General features: G+C 38.5%; 1 protein-coding gene across 14 annotated transcripts in view; it reads left to right on the top strand.

The window, feature by feature from the left end:
* The first annotated feature begins 1578 nt into the window (after nt 1–1578).
* Nucleotides 1579–13442, top strand: part of sez6b (seizure related 6 homolog b) — a 171855-nt gene continuing 159991 nt past the window's right edge. For all 14 annotated transcript variants that reach the window (XR_014534815.1, XR_014534816.1, XR_014534817.1 and 11 more), the window contains exon 1: nt 1579–2310. Coding sequence is in view for 11 of the 14 variants with exons in the window: in XM_083549255.1 (XP_083405381.1) it covers nt 2199–2310 (112 nt within the window). In the remaining 3 variants the exon portion in view is untranslated. The remainder of the gene's footprint in view (nt 2311–13442) is intronic.

Here is a 13442-nt window from a genome sequence, read left to right as displayed (position 1 = left end):
TTATCATAGTTTAATCACTGTTGATGTTATCAGCACAGACACAAGGAAGCCTTAGGACATAATGTTGCCAGCCACAACCTGGGTGAATGTGTGAGAGCAGGGGATTGGGGTAACAACATCCAAACATCCCATTTCACCAAAACACTGACCCTAACCATAACCCTAACCCTTTAACCCTAACCCTAACCCTTACCCTTTAACCCTAACCCTAACCCTTACCCTTACCCTTTAACCCTAACCCTAACCCTAATCCTAACCCTAACCCTAACCCTTACCCCCTTACCCTAACCCTGACCCCCTTACCCTAACCCTGACCCTAACCCTTACCCCCTAACCCTAACCCTTACCCCCTTACCCTAAAACTGACCATAACCCTTACCCCCTAACCCTAACCCTTACCCTTACCCCCTTACCCTAACCCTAACCCTTACCCCCTAACCCTAACCCTAACCCTTACCCCCTTACCCTAACCCTAACCCTAACCCTTACCCCCAAACCCTAACCCTTACCCCCTAACCCTAACCCTTACCCCTTACCCTAACCCTTACCCCCAAACCCTAACCCTTACCCCCTAACCCTAACCCTTACCCCCTTACCCTAACCCTAACCCTTACCCCCAAACCCTAACCCTTACCCCCTAACCCTAACCCTTACCCCCTTACCCTAACCCTAACCCTTACCCCCAAACCCTAACCCTTACCCCCTAACCCTAACCCTTACCCCCTTACCCTAACCCTAACCATGAACCCTCCAGATCTGCTCCTTGAACTAAGGAAAACCTATTCACAAAAGATTTAAACAAACACCTTTTTTACTTTAAAATTAAACACTGAGACGATTTACTTTTACCAGTACATTGTTATTTAAAATATTGCACCAATATACTTATTAAATGTAATTAACTTGCTATTCTTATTTATAATTCTATTATAAGAAATGTATTAGAATTATAAATAAGAATAGCAAGTTAATTACAAAAAAAAGATTTTCCCACTTCTATGAATACAACCTGACATTATTTAGACACACAAGTCCAACTAATGTCAGGTTGTATTCATAGAAGTGGAATGTCCATGATTGATTGGTTGATTATTTGATTGATTGATTTTACCCATTTAAATGATGCTTAATATTTTATAAAAACCTTCCAGACGTCATCCAGGTAATTTATTATATTTACACAATGACATATATATATATATATATATATATATATATATATATATATATATAAATCTGCACAAATTTCAGAACCCACTATCCACCTCATTCCCCAAACAGCACTTTTACAAACTATGGGTTATTTTGTTGCAATATATTTAATTCCATATTGAAATATTGTGTCCTGTTCCAGTATTAATATCCCGTTTTTCAATTATTTTTGTAAAAAGTGGAATGATAATAAAAATTATTTTTGTCATTTTGAATCTTTACATGCTCAACTACTAAAGCACAAACTCTGCGCATGCGCAATTCACTCACATGTCTAATTACCTAGCCTGATATTGTAGTTTACAATGGCAAACCAAGGGGGTAAAAATAAAAAATAAAAACACTTTGGTGTCTCTGAAGTCACCTGGGGTACTAAGTACTATTCAGAAATAACCAGTACCCTGTTAGTTTAGTAGATAGCAGGTATAGGGGCATGGAGCTTTGCTAATAGTCCATTGGGGTATAAAGTTGTGAACTCAGGGCCGGCTGGTGCGGTGTTGGGCGCGCGCGGTGCGGTGCGGTGCGGTGCGGGGATGAGCGCGCGCGGTGCGGTGTTCTGTGCTGCAGTACTGGAGGCGCGTAAACGAGGGCACTATTAGATTATGTACGGTACGGAGCGCGCGCGAGGCTCAAGCCGTTCCGCTTTCTAACGCTAGGAGCCCAAGCGGCGGCGGCGCGCAGCCTCCAAGCCAGAAAAGCGGCTTAGCCCGCGTGCGTGCGTGCGCACGTTTAATCATCATCCCCGCTCCTTCGACTTTCATTAGAGTTTAAGAGATCCGAGCAAGATCACAGCTCAGGAGGTCGGACACATCGGAGCTCCCACTGCGAACTGTGTGTGTGTGTGTGTGTGTGTGTGTCTGTGTGTGTGTGAGTGTGTGCGCGCGCGTGCGTGCGTGCGTGTGTATGTGCGTTGGTTTTGTTGTTGGTGGGGTTTTTTTTGGAGGAGGAAGAGCAGCGCCTGTTTATACTGAGCAAAGTGTAAGAACATGAGGACGCATCGCTCCGACAGAAAGGAGACCCAGAGCATGATGCCAGCGGCAGTGTTTTACAGCTCCAAGATGCTCTTCTTGATCATGGTGATGATCGCACCGGTAAAAGGTAAGACATAAAAAAAAAGAAAAAAAAAATCACATAATTCAGGAGAGCAGGTGTTCCCCGATATCTGTCCTGTCAGGACTGGAGACGCAGCTGGGGATTGTGTTGACGTGATAGTGATCGTGCTTTCTTTTTGTGTTTGAACACGTGTTTTTATTTGCAATGACTTGATAGGACAGAACGAGTGGATACTAAATTGCCGGTACATATATCTAAATATGATGATGATGATGATGGTGGTGCTGATAAGGAAAGGATCAGGCGGGCAAGAGTATGACACACACACACACACACACACACACACACACACACACACACACACATATGTACATATACACTCTACATTTTATAATCATGTCTTTATGCTTTCTTATTTGTAATAAGTTCATAATTATCATGTTTATTAGATTTTTATATACTATAAATGGTAGTTGTAACAGGAGCTTTTGCGTGCAATTGTGTTTCTGGTGCCCAAAGTTTTTCCCATCTTTGTTTTGTGAAAATTATGGATTAAGGAGATCAACAGGCTTTGGCATTTCTGATATTGAGAATGTTAGATTATATGAAAGGCTTATTACTCTGCATATATTAGGCTACAAACCTGACCTTAATAATATTTTATGAAGTTAAAACCCATGGATCTTTCTGATCAAAGTAGTAATGTGTTTCATATATATAGATGATACATAAACGTAATCAATAAATAAGTATTTGTGTATATGCACACTAATATTTTAACAAATTAAATATTTAGAATGGTTTTGTCTATGTGATATAATTTGGATATAATAAAATATAAAAGGGGCCTCATTTCTACTGTGTCATAAACCTTCTACATTAAAGTTATAATGAGCCAGTGTGTACACATTCTAAGGCATAATTGTGCATAAATGATTTGATTATATTAATGTGCAAGTCATAAGTGAGAAATTAATAAATTAACATAAAAAATTACACCTAGACCTGCTAAGTAAAAAAAAAAAGGATTGCTGCTACCGCTGAAACAAATAGAACAAATATCATTAATTAGTGCAATTGTGCTTAAAAGGAAACACATTTGTTTTATATATATATATATATATATATATATATATATATATATATATATATATATATATATATATATATATATATATATAAAAAAGATTTCTTATTTGCTGTTCCTCTAAGTAAACCTTCCTAGGTTGCCTGTACATAATCAGTCGTGACCCTGGCGTATGTGTGAAGTGAAGCAAAAGTAGCTGGATAACCCATTTATAATATTTTACACTGATCAGTCACCTTGATTGTGGTGCACAGTGGCTTCAGGCACTCTACCTCCCTCTTACCTTGAAAAGCACTCCAACTAATGCACCATCAATCCTTACCATACAGTGGGAGGCAGCTAAAACCAGGTCCCAAATAACACAAATGAATAACACTGGGGATAACATCATAACATCAAAACACCAGAGAAAGGTTAATAGGGTGATTTTCTAGGCTCCAATTTACATATGGTGTAGGAAGTGATACAGGTTTAAGTACGGAGTATGTATCATACAATGAATGTGTGACTTTCAGAGGCTCTTGTCCCTTCCGGAAGTTAGTAAATCTACAGCAGCTACAGTCCAGCACTCCCCAGGGTTTTGCTGTGATTATGGGAGTGTCAGAGGAGGCTGACACATTGCTCCGTGCTGCTGCTGGGCAGATGCTGCCTCTGATGCCGATCGTTCCTATTGAGGGCAGCCCTGCAGAGGTTAAGCTATTAGCCCCAACACCAGGTGGTGCCCTGGTCACATCAGCCTCTATCAGCTTTCTCTTGGCTGTTCTGCTTGTCAGTTCTTTCATTTCAACTGCAAATCATCAGTGCCCTTGTCTTCTTTTGTGCATGAGGTTATGTCAGGCAAAAGGTGTGGAACAGCTGCTGCTTTCCACCCTACAGTTTACCCTTGTCATAATAGTCTTAGAGCGTGTGTATTTGTACTCAAGATTAAAGCTGGAATGAATATATGAAGCACTGTGCTTCGTAGCCTCCCACACTGAACACATGCGTTCTTAAACAACATCTCCACTCTTCAGTAGAATCACATATATAAAATAATAATTCTATATAATTTTTTTTTATATAGAAATAAGGTGAAACCAATAGAAAATAAGACTTGCCTTCAGGGGGTTGCAAACTCCTTGCATTTCTACAAATATAAACATACTAATATGTAGAAAAGGAAAACGTATCTCGTTCTAGGTCACCTGTTTTGGTATTATTATTAACATTAATTACATATTTTCATTAAAAGGGACTTTCAACACCATAGTCATTTGCAAGATGTCCTTTCTTTTTTTTTTTTGCCCTGGTACTGTGCATGATAAAATCTTAAATGCATGCATATCCATTGAGAGGTCTCTTGTGGATAATCTCTGAAGATGTCTCAGTGATCAAGTACTCTGCTAGGTACCAGGAGACTACATTAAGGAGAAAAAAAAGGAGTCACAGGGGAAAGGTGAGCTAGACACATTTTGTTTGCCTGATTGAACATTTTGTTGCTTTTTTAAATAGATATCGACTGTGGGATTGATAAAACCTTGATGATGCACAGGATCTAATTATACAGCACATTTTAAAAGCTTTTCTGTACTTTTCCCTCCCATTTAGTTCAGTCTAGCCTGCATTGACCTGGTTATGCCACAGCCTGTATTTTCTTCCAATTATTTAGGATGTTATAGTCCCATGTGGCTGTTCCTGCACACACACACACACACACACACACACACACACACACACACACACACACACACACACACACGCACACATACACACACACACACACACACACACACACACACACACACACACACACACACACACACACACACACACACACACACACACATGCTGTAAAACGAGGGCTATAATGAAATGTGGTAGAAATCATGGGTCAGGGTGCAGGTTTGCTTTATGTGCTCCTTCTTCCTTATCAATAAGTCAGCAACCTCAGTCCCATAAATCACACGTATAGCACAGTATAATGTTCTACAAGTCGGTTAACAGCACAGCGCTGTTGAATTCTTGAATCTGTTGATTTATATTTTGTAACCGCAGCTCTGACAATAGTACTGATTACAAAGCAAACACAGGTTTCTCTTAATGTGTTATTGAGAGTGAGACAAAAAACATGTGTAATCAGTCATGTGGTATGGTTTTATTACAGATTTATTTTCAGCACATTTTTTTGTAGGAGCCTTCAGTGTGAACAGTCAGCGGTAATGATACATACGTGTGTCCCACATGTTACACAACATCAAATGCAACTATTTATTATTAAAAAAAAATTTATTTATATTATTTATTTTTTAATAAATGGAAAATGTGTTCGAGTTGGCAAATCGGTGTGTCGTAAGAGCGATTAAACACTTTTCCATGTGCTGTTGCTGGAAAATATTCAGAGATGTGATAGAAACTGTGTTGCAGCAGGCTTCATCAGATCACCCTGTTGCTGATTACTTCGGTTCAACAGCATATCCCATTCTTTTTTAATCGTATTTAGTAAATTTTCTTTTGAACGGGTTTGTTTGAGTCGGTTCTTAAGAAAGTCATCTAATTAAGATTTATATTCTTAATTAAATTTGTCAATTAATATTATTTTGTGGAAAAATGCACATTTTTTGTATTAAGTATTTGTTTTTCCAGACATCAGGCTTGTATTCTCAGAGGGTATATAAGCAAATCAGGGCTCTAGATTCAAATAAAATTATGAGAGAGGCCATGCAAGAAATGATGCACTCATTCTATATTTTGTCCCTCTGACTATCCTTTCTGTCTTGCTGCTGCAGAGAAAATCATCAGTCTACTGTTGGTGATTCATTGGGTTATTTATAAGGTTCACCTATGTGTACACTGGTGAACCTTAAATTTAATATGATCATATGATCAGTATGATTGAATAAAATCAATATGGGACACATTTGTTGCTATGTACAGTGTGAACAGAGAATACCACCCAGGTAATATATTGTGAGTGAGGCTCCGTCAGTAAAAAGAGACTGCACTTGTAGCAGTGAAACAGGCAGGCTTTGCTTGCACACCCCTATAATGTGGGTGGGTCAACAAGTGCAGATACAAAGACAACGTACCTGATAAAAACGCAATTATGTTGAACCATCGTAAAGCATGTGGGCATTCTCTTCTGGTATAACTATGTGATCACTCTTTTCATAGAATTTGCAGCGATTGAAAGTACACTTTTTCTGTATTCCGGCAAGCTAATCAAGCACCATTCACAGCCTGTATAGCTTACTAATTATTTTGAACAGCCTCTTTTTCAATGGGCTCATTTGGAAATGAGTGTTATTGTCACACCCCTGAGATCAAAACGTTACTCCGGTGTGTCCCAGGCGCTGCCAGGGTGCTGGAGAGTTTGTGGTTGTGCTTCCCCACATTATGCAGTAACTATAATCGGATCCTGTTGCACATCCATGGATGTTTTTTTTTATCTTAGTGGCTGCCAATCACCATGTTATTTCCCTCCTTTTGTGTTTGTGCTCGTCACAGGATTTAACTATTCAGTATGCACATATTCTCCTTCCCCATTCAACAGTCTATCTGAAGCAGTAAACATCCGGAGCGCCTGGGCCCTTTTAGCTTATGTGCTCTGACAAGCACCGCACTTTATTTGGCATTTCTGATTATGCAACATGGTTAAAGTCTGATTGAACTGACAGATGGTCACATGGTCATCGCGATCCAGCTGGGCCTGAGCACTGATGTCTGTTCTCATATCCGTGGTGGGGCTGGGTTTGCTGTTTGTGCCAATTCTGTTCCACTTCGGTGAGCAATACTGACGTGGACAGCACACGCGCGGAGGTTGGCATTATTGGCGTCCTATTAGCACTGTGACTCACAAGACTTTTTAATGCGAGCTCTCAGCCCACTTGTATGGAGAAGAGGTGGCAATGATGGAAAAAGAAAAGAGTGTGGTTGGAGGAATTCATCACAAATCAATGAGGCAATCTTCCTCAATAGCAGCTGCTCCCTACCACACGATTCCTCTGGCTATCCATTTGGCTTGGGTCAGTAATCCATACTGCTCATAAATCCTGCAGGCCTTTTGCGTAGGGTTCAGGTCTTACTGTCAGCCATAAAGAATGAAAGGACGGAGGGGCCCTGTGCCTCGCTTCACTGGGTATGATATTCATAATGCACCAAGCGCCTCCACTTCACCCTCCTTTTACTCGTGACCAATCATTCTGACACCAATGAGCTCTCCAGACAGGGAGTACAACAGAGCCTGTGGTGAGGAAGGGAAATCAAAGTAGGAGAAGCTGTATCTATTAAACTGTAAACCATTATGTAAATTGCAGACAGTGGCATTGTGCTTCTTTTGATGGTCTCTGAGACATTGGTATCACTTTATCACACTGAGTCTCGGTCTGCATTCAAGCAGCAGACCTGGTGTATTTTGCACATCTGTTAGGCATGCCTCTGTATTGATCGGGCAGCCAGAGAAGAGCAAACGTTAGTGCAGCATATCAGCTGCTCCTTGCCTCTCCTGGACTGGCAGGCTATATACACCTGGCTAATTGGGCCTGGCGTGTGCAGGGTATTCAGAGTCTTGGGTTTTCTGCAGTGATTAAGCATCAGACAGCCCATTCTTTCTTCTTGCTGTTTGGAATGCCAGCTTTCATCTAGAAACTGCTTCATCTCAAGCAAAAGCCCGATACGGCTCAGCACTAACAGAGGCAGTGGGTAATCACCTTAGGAACAAGTTTGATTTACAAAACCAGATCCTCATAGTTTGAGATGACCAATGCATTTTCTTCAGAGGTAACAACTGTTTTATTTAGACAAAATACTTGTGGCATGGGAGCATAAAAATATATTTTTTAATAGAATAGAGCTAGCATTATGTTGTTAATAAAAAATAAATGCTTGAACTGAATTATTAGTGTTGTATAATAGTTAATGGTGTGATATTGAAATCCAGTTGGACCTTTGAGTTTTCAAGCATCAGAACTGGCAGTGGTGGCAACATTGTAAATCCAGGGCAGTAATTAACACCCCTGGTGCTGGAGTACCCCCAGCCCTGCACATTTGAGTGTTTCCCTTGTGCTAACATATCTACACTGACCTAAGAATAGCTTAATTAGATAATTACTTGTCGAGCATTTTAAATTATCAACAATTATTCAGCCCTCTCCCACATTTGAACCCTCTTGGGCTCTCTGATCTGGTAAACAAGACTGTCAAAGCTATTTGTCTAAGCACATATTACTTTCATTATTCTTTATGTTTGCTGCATATGGAATTCCCAGGCCATGTTTTTTATTTCAGCCTTAGGATAAGCATATTTAGTATGCAGCAGTATGCAATGCTGTGGCGTCGGATCTTTATACTTTTGAAAGAGGCGATGCATATTATTAAGCGTGTTATAAGAGTCACATCTTCATGCAGATGAAAGCTGCCTTTATGAGGCCCACAGTGACATTGGAGCTGTAAACGATTTGCTTAAAGGTAAGCCGTGGGTTTTCCAGAGCCGTTGCTAATGAACCAAGCGTGTGAGTGTGAGGCAGGTTTTGTCAGTTCCATATGAGCCACAGACAGCACTGTAATAAAGATGAATAATGCAAATCCGAGGTGCTGGCATGAGGTACCTACGGCAAGAGTCGACCTGCTCGTTATTTACCTTTACACAGTTGTCAAGGGGGATGGCAAGCAGCGCTTGCCAGCAAATAGATGGACCAGAGAACTCAGAGCCAGTAAAATAAGACAAATGTGGCTATGCAGTTTCGACATTAATCACAATAAAACCATTACCTTTCTTTAAACATAGATCACCAACAAGGTGAGAAGGCAGGAGAAGCAAACACACTTTAGATCACCGTAGCTGTTTTGCACCGATGTAAGCGACGATATTGAAAAGCTGGAATGTTCTGATTTGTTGAATATGTCTTCTTTTATATTATCAGTTATAGAATTTCACCAGCTAATTTCTTTAGGAAGGAAATAATTATAGGAAGCTTTACATCTTTTTAAGCAGGAAATAGCAGAAGATTTCATTTAGAATGTCAATGCTTTTCTCCAATTGAAGTTGACTCAATGGTGTTTAATTGCCTCTTACTTACACATTAAGTTTGCAATCTGTGATAGAACAGATGCTTTAAATGAGCTTACACTGTATGACCACCTGCAGCAGAGCTGTTTCTGTAGCCTCCTTAGACTGAGTTGCTCACTGTGACACCCTTCTGAAATGAATAAAGCTGTATCCACATGTGTACATGGGCCAAATGATCAGCTATATCAATAATACAATAAATCCCACTTTACTGATGCATCGTTCCATCATACACAATATTAAAACTGTATATATCAACATTTATATTCTTTAGCATTGTGATATTGTTATTAGCCTAATGTTCATTATTGTCTTATAACTGAATGTCCTGAATCGTTTTTTTTTTTTTTTTTTTTTTTTTTTACACCACAGTGATTGAAATCTATAATAATAAATATTACCATTAATAGTTCTGGAAGGTACAAAGAAAAACATGCAGCTTGACAGTGTCACTGAGAAACAGGAAAATACAAAGTGCTCTGTTCTTAAGACTTCCAATGTCAGAAAGCATGACTGTTACAAAGTGGCGACACATGAGACGCCATCCCTAAATGTCAAGTAAACATGCTTTTAAAATATTTGTTCGCACACATGACATGACATGCAGCATCCATCATATACAGTCGTGTAAATTTGCTTTTACATCCAAAGAGAATTTAGCCAGAATGAGTGCAATAATACAAACCTGTGATTTACAGCTGGAACTACTGTAATGCCAGTGCTGCTTTTATGTATGGAATAGCTATTATATTGCCACCTTCTACATAATTTTTCCTTTACTAGCAATTTACCAATTACTATAATTACATTTAATGTTACAAAATGTCTAAGGAGGCAAGCTGGTTCCTGTTATCACTTAAAAATATTGTTAACTCCAGATGATCTCTTTTTTGTCTCACGATGTTAATAATCTAAAAATACCCAAACAAATGAACCAACCAACCAACCAACCAACCAACCAACTAATAACAACAATTTTGCCCTGGCAGAAAAAAGTAACTGACTTTTACAAAATATTGGCTTCAGAGAGTAAAACAACTAGAATTGTACATTTCCTGAAGAAAATTTAAGTGGTACTTGAGTATTTTTTATATGTTACGTCTAAATTTACTTATTTATTATTTACTAGTTTACTTTAGGGGGTGGGAAGAGTCATGTGACTAGCAATGAAGTCTCCCCACTGTGCCGAGTGTTTTGACATTTCACATTTGCTGGGGTTTTGCAGTTTCACATATATTTCAAAAGAAAGCTTCACAAAATCACCAATTATATATTTTTTCTCCTGAAGCTTTTCTCTGAAAGGTAGAATGGAGAAAAGAGTGGAATGGTAATATACAGTACTTGTACATGGTGACCATGCTGTCTTCTAAAGCTGTTCTTCCTCTCCACAAGATACTACATATAATTTCCGTGAGAATTTCTGGAGAATTTTTGTGCAATTCAATGTACAAAAAGATTTAAACTTGATCTTTGTTTCTAATTGATCTGTGTGTATCTAGATTTGTCTTGAATTGTATCAGTCACAAAAGTGGCAAAACTGCAAAAATCGTTCTCAGGGAAAATGAACACATAAACTACAACATTTTGCAACATTCTTTTGGATAGTATTTGCCCAGGTTTATTATCCTTCTAGGTATACACGTGTACACTTTTCAGTTTGTGGATGCTGCTTGTTTCACAGAAAAGAAATAACTGTGAAGAGTGTGTTGATCAAGCTATGCAATACGTCCTGTGCTGTTCCTTTTAGGCTTTTAAGGAAGCAGTGTGGCACAGTCACATTGATTAGCTTTGTCATCCCACGCTGTTCACTTCTCATTGTGTTCGAAGCCAGCTGCTCAGCACTTTGATCACTCGTGTAATGACTTGAAGTTTGAAGGTTTGCCAGATACTGTCCACCTACAGGGAGCAGCTGCACACCAAGCTTTTCTTACTAGTGTTTGAAATCCAGTCGCTAAATCAAATGCATTATAGCTATGTGGTGCCAGTACTAATTATTTTGTAAGAAGGTAGACATTTTTTTATGCTTCAGATGCTTGGTCCTCTGAACAATCCGAGATGTGTATTGATATGCATTGTTCCTGCTATCGAACATTTATAATTAGATTTCAATTAGAGTTTGTATCACATTCTTTTGTCACAATCCAATTGCATTGTTTATTGATTACCCTCTAATGTGATTTCTGTGGAGTTTCTATTTTTATGGGTTATTAATTTTTTATTTATTTATAAGTACTTCTCACTGTCTGCTACACTTCTCGTTTATGCCATTGAACAGTACAGTAAATAATAGTTTTGTGTGGAAGTGTAAGACATTTTTTACTGGTTTTAACACAAAAGGCTTTAAATAAACAGACTTTAAAAACAGGTGAAAAATTATTTATGGTATTCTCCAAACAATGCTACATTCTGGTTCCGCTAGAAAATATCTCTGCATGAAAACATGTTAAAGACATGCAAGCATTTGCTTTGGATTAAAAAAAAACAAAAAAAACATTCATGGTCCTGATGCAGTCACACACTGATTTACAGTGTATTAAAAACTCCTTTCTTTTTGCTTTTTTTAGTTGTAGTTGTTTTCCCCTGGTTTATGGTATACCCTAAAAAAATGCTTGCCAAACAAGAAGAAAATAATTATGATACAAATCTACACTATATAGAAAAAAATTGTTTGTGGACAGCTGACCAAAAAGATTTGTAGAAGAAAAAATGTAATGCTTCTGCATCCAAAGAGATTCTATACAACTGTGTGCCTCCACCTTTGTGGTAACAGTTTGGGGAAGAACCACATATGGCTGGAAAAGTCAGGTGCACTTTTGTCCAAATAGTCTATTTTATCAATAAATACTCACAATGTTAACCCTCCAATTTTTTTAGTCCGTTGATTCTACAAGTTTTGTAGACAGGTTTATGAGTTGCACATTTGTGTTGGGACTCTTTAGTTCTTCTAGGTTTTTTTAATAGGTGCTCTCTATAATTCAGATCATGTGACTAGGCAGGCCATTGAAATACACTGAACTTTTGCTGGAGAATGTGACAGTGCATAGGGTTGATTGAGTGTGACAAAACATATTAAAAAGAAATTATTATATCAGAGAAACCATGTGCTCCCAGCTTTCTGTAATAGTCTTATTCGTCCTGCTTTTTTTCCCTTTTTTTAAGACATATAGAGATTAATATGCATTGAAAGCCAGGGCGGTGTTTGACCATTGCCCTTGCCGATATTAGAAGTGGTCCAGCAATGAAGAGTCAGAGGCCATATGTGTGGCCATATACAGAGCATCTTTCACACTTGCTCTGATTTGTCAGTGTAATTGTACTGATCAATTTTGGCTGCTACGTATCAGTCTGACAGCCAGTCACAGATGAAAAGTGCTTAGACAATTTTATGGGAGAATTGTACTCGATACACTGTGTTGGGACTGCGTGAGTGTGTGTGTGTGTGTGTGTGTGTGTGTGTGTGTGTGTGTGTGTGTGTGTGTGTGTGTGTGTGTGTGTGTGTAAAACTGTTGATGTTCTTGTTAGTACAGGAATAACGGGCAGTTCTGACCTTATAGGGACACTTATTGGGGTATTATAAAAGGTCTTATTTACAAACAAAATGTGCTAAAATAAAAACTTTAACGTGTGTGTGTATTGGGTCATGTGATACAGTTTAGTGTATTGTGTGTTTATGCAGTTTATTATGCTGTCTATAATGAATCCAAATATAGTCAGATCCTGAAGTGCTATATATTTCTAGTGGAAATGATAATCGTGTGACAAAGAGGTCATTACCCTATTCATGTTCCACTTATGTTTCTGTGCTATAGATGGCAAAATCTCATATGCCCTCTTATCAGCATCCTGTACATGCACAAAGTGACTCACATTACTGCACACACATAATGAGTACTTCAGTCCTCTTGCTCTGAAATGTGCAGTTTTATATAAATACTTGTGTTTTTTTGTGCATGGATTTAACAAGAAATTATTCATAATAGTCATTAAAAAAATTTATGTTTATTTAAATGACAAATTTGAGTATAAATCTGAGTAGGTTTTTCCTGA

Source organism: Silurus aristotelis (assembly GCF_946808225.1).
Source record: "Silurus aristotelis genome assembly, chromosome: 8".
In the NCBI taxonomy this organism is placed as follows: Eukaryota; Metazoa; Chordata; class Actinopteri; order Siluriformes; family Siluridae; genus Silurus; species Silurus aristotelis.
The sequence above is the reverse complement of the archived record's forward strand: the minus strand, read 5'-3'. Positions and strand labels throughout refer to the sequence as shown.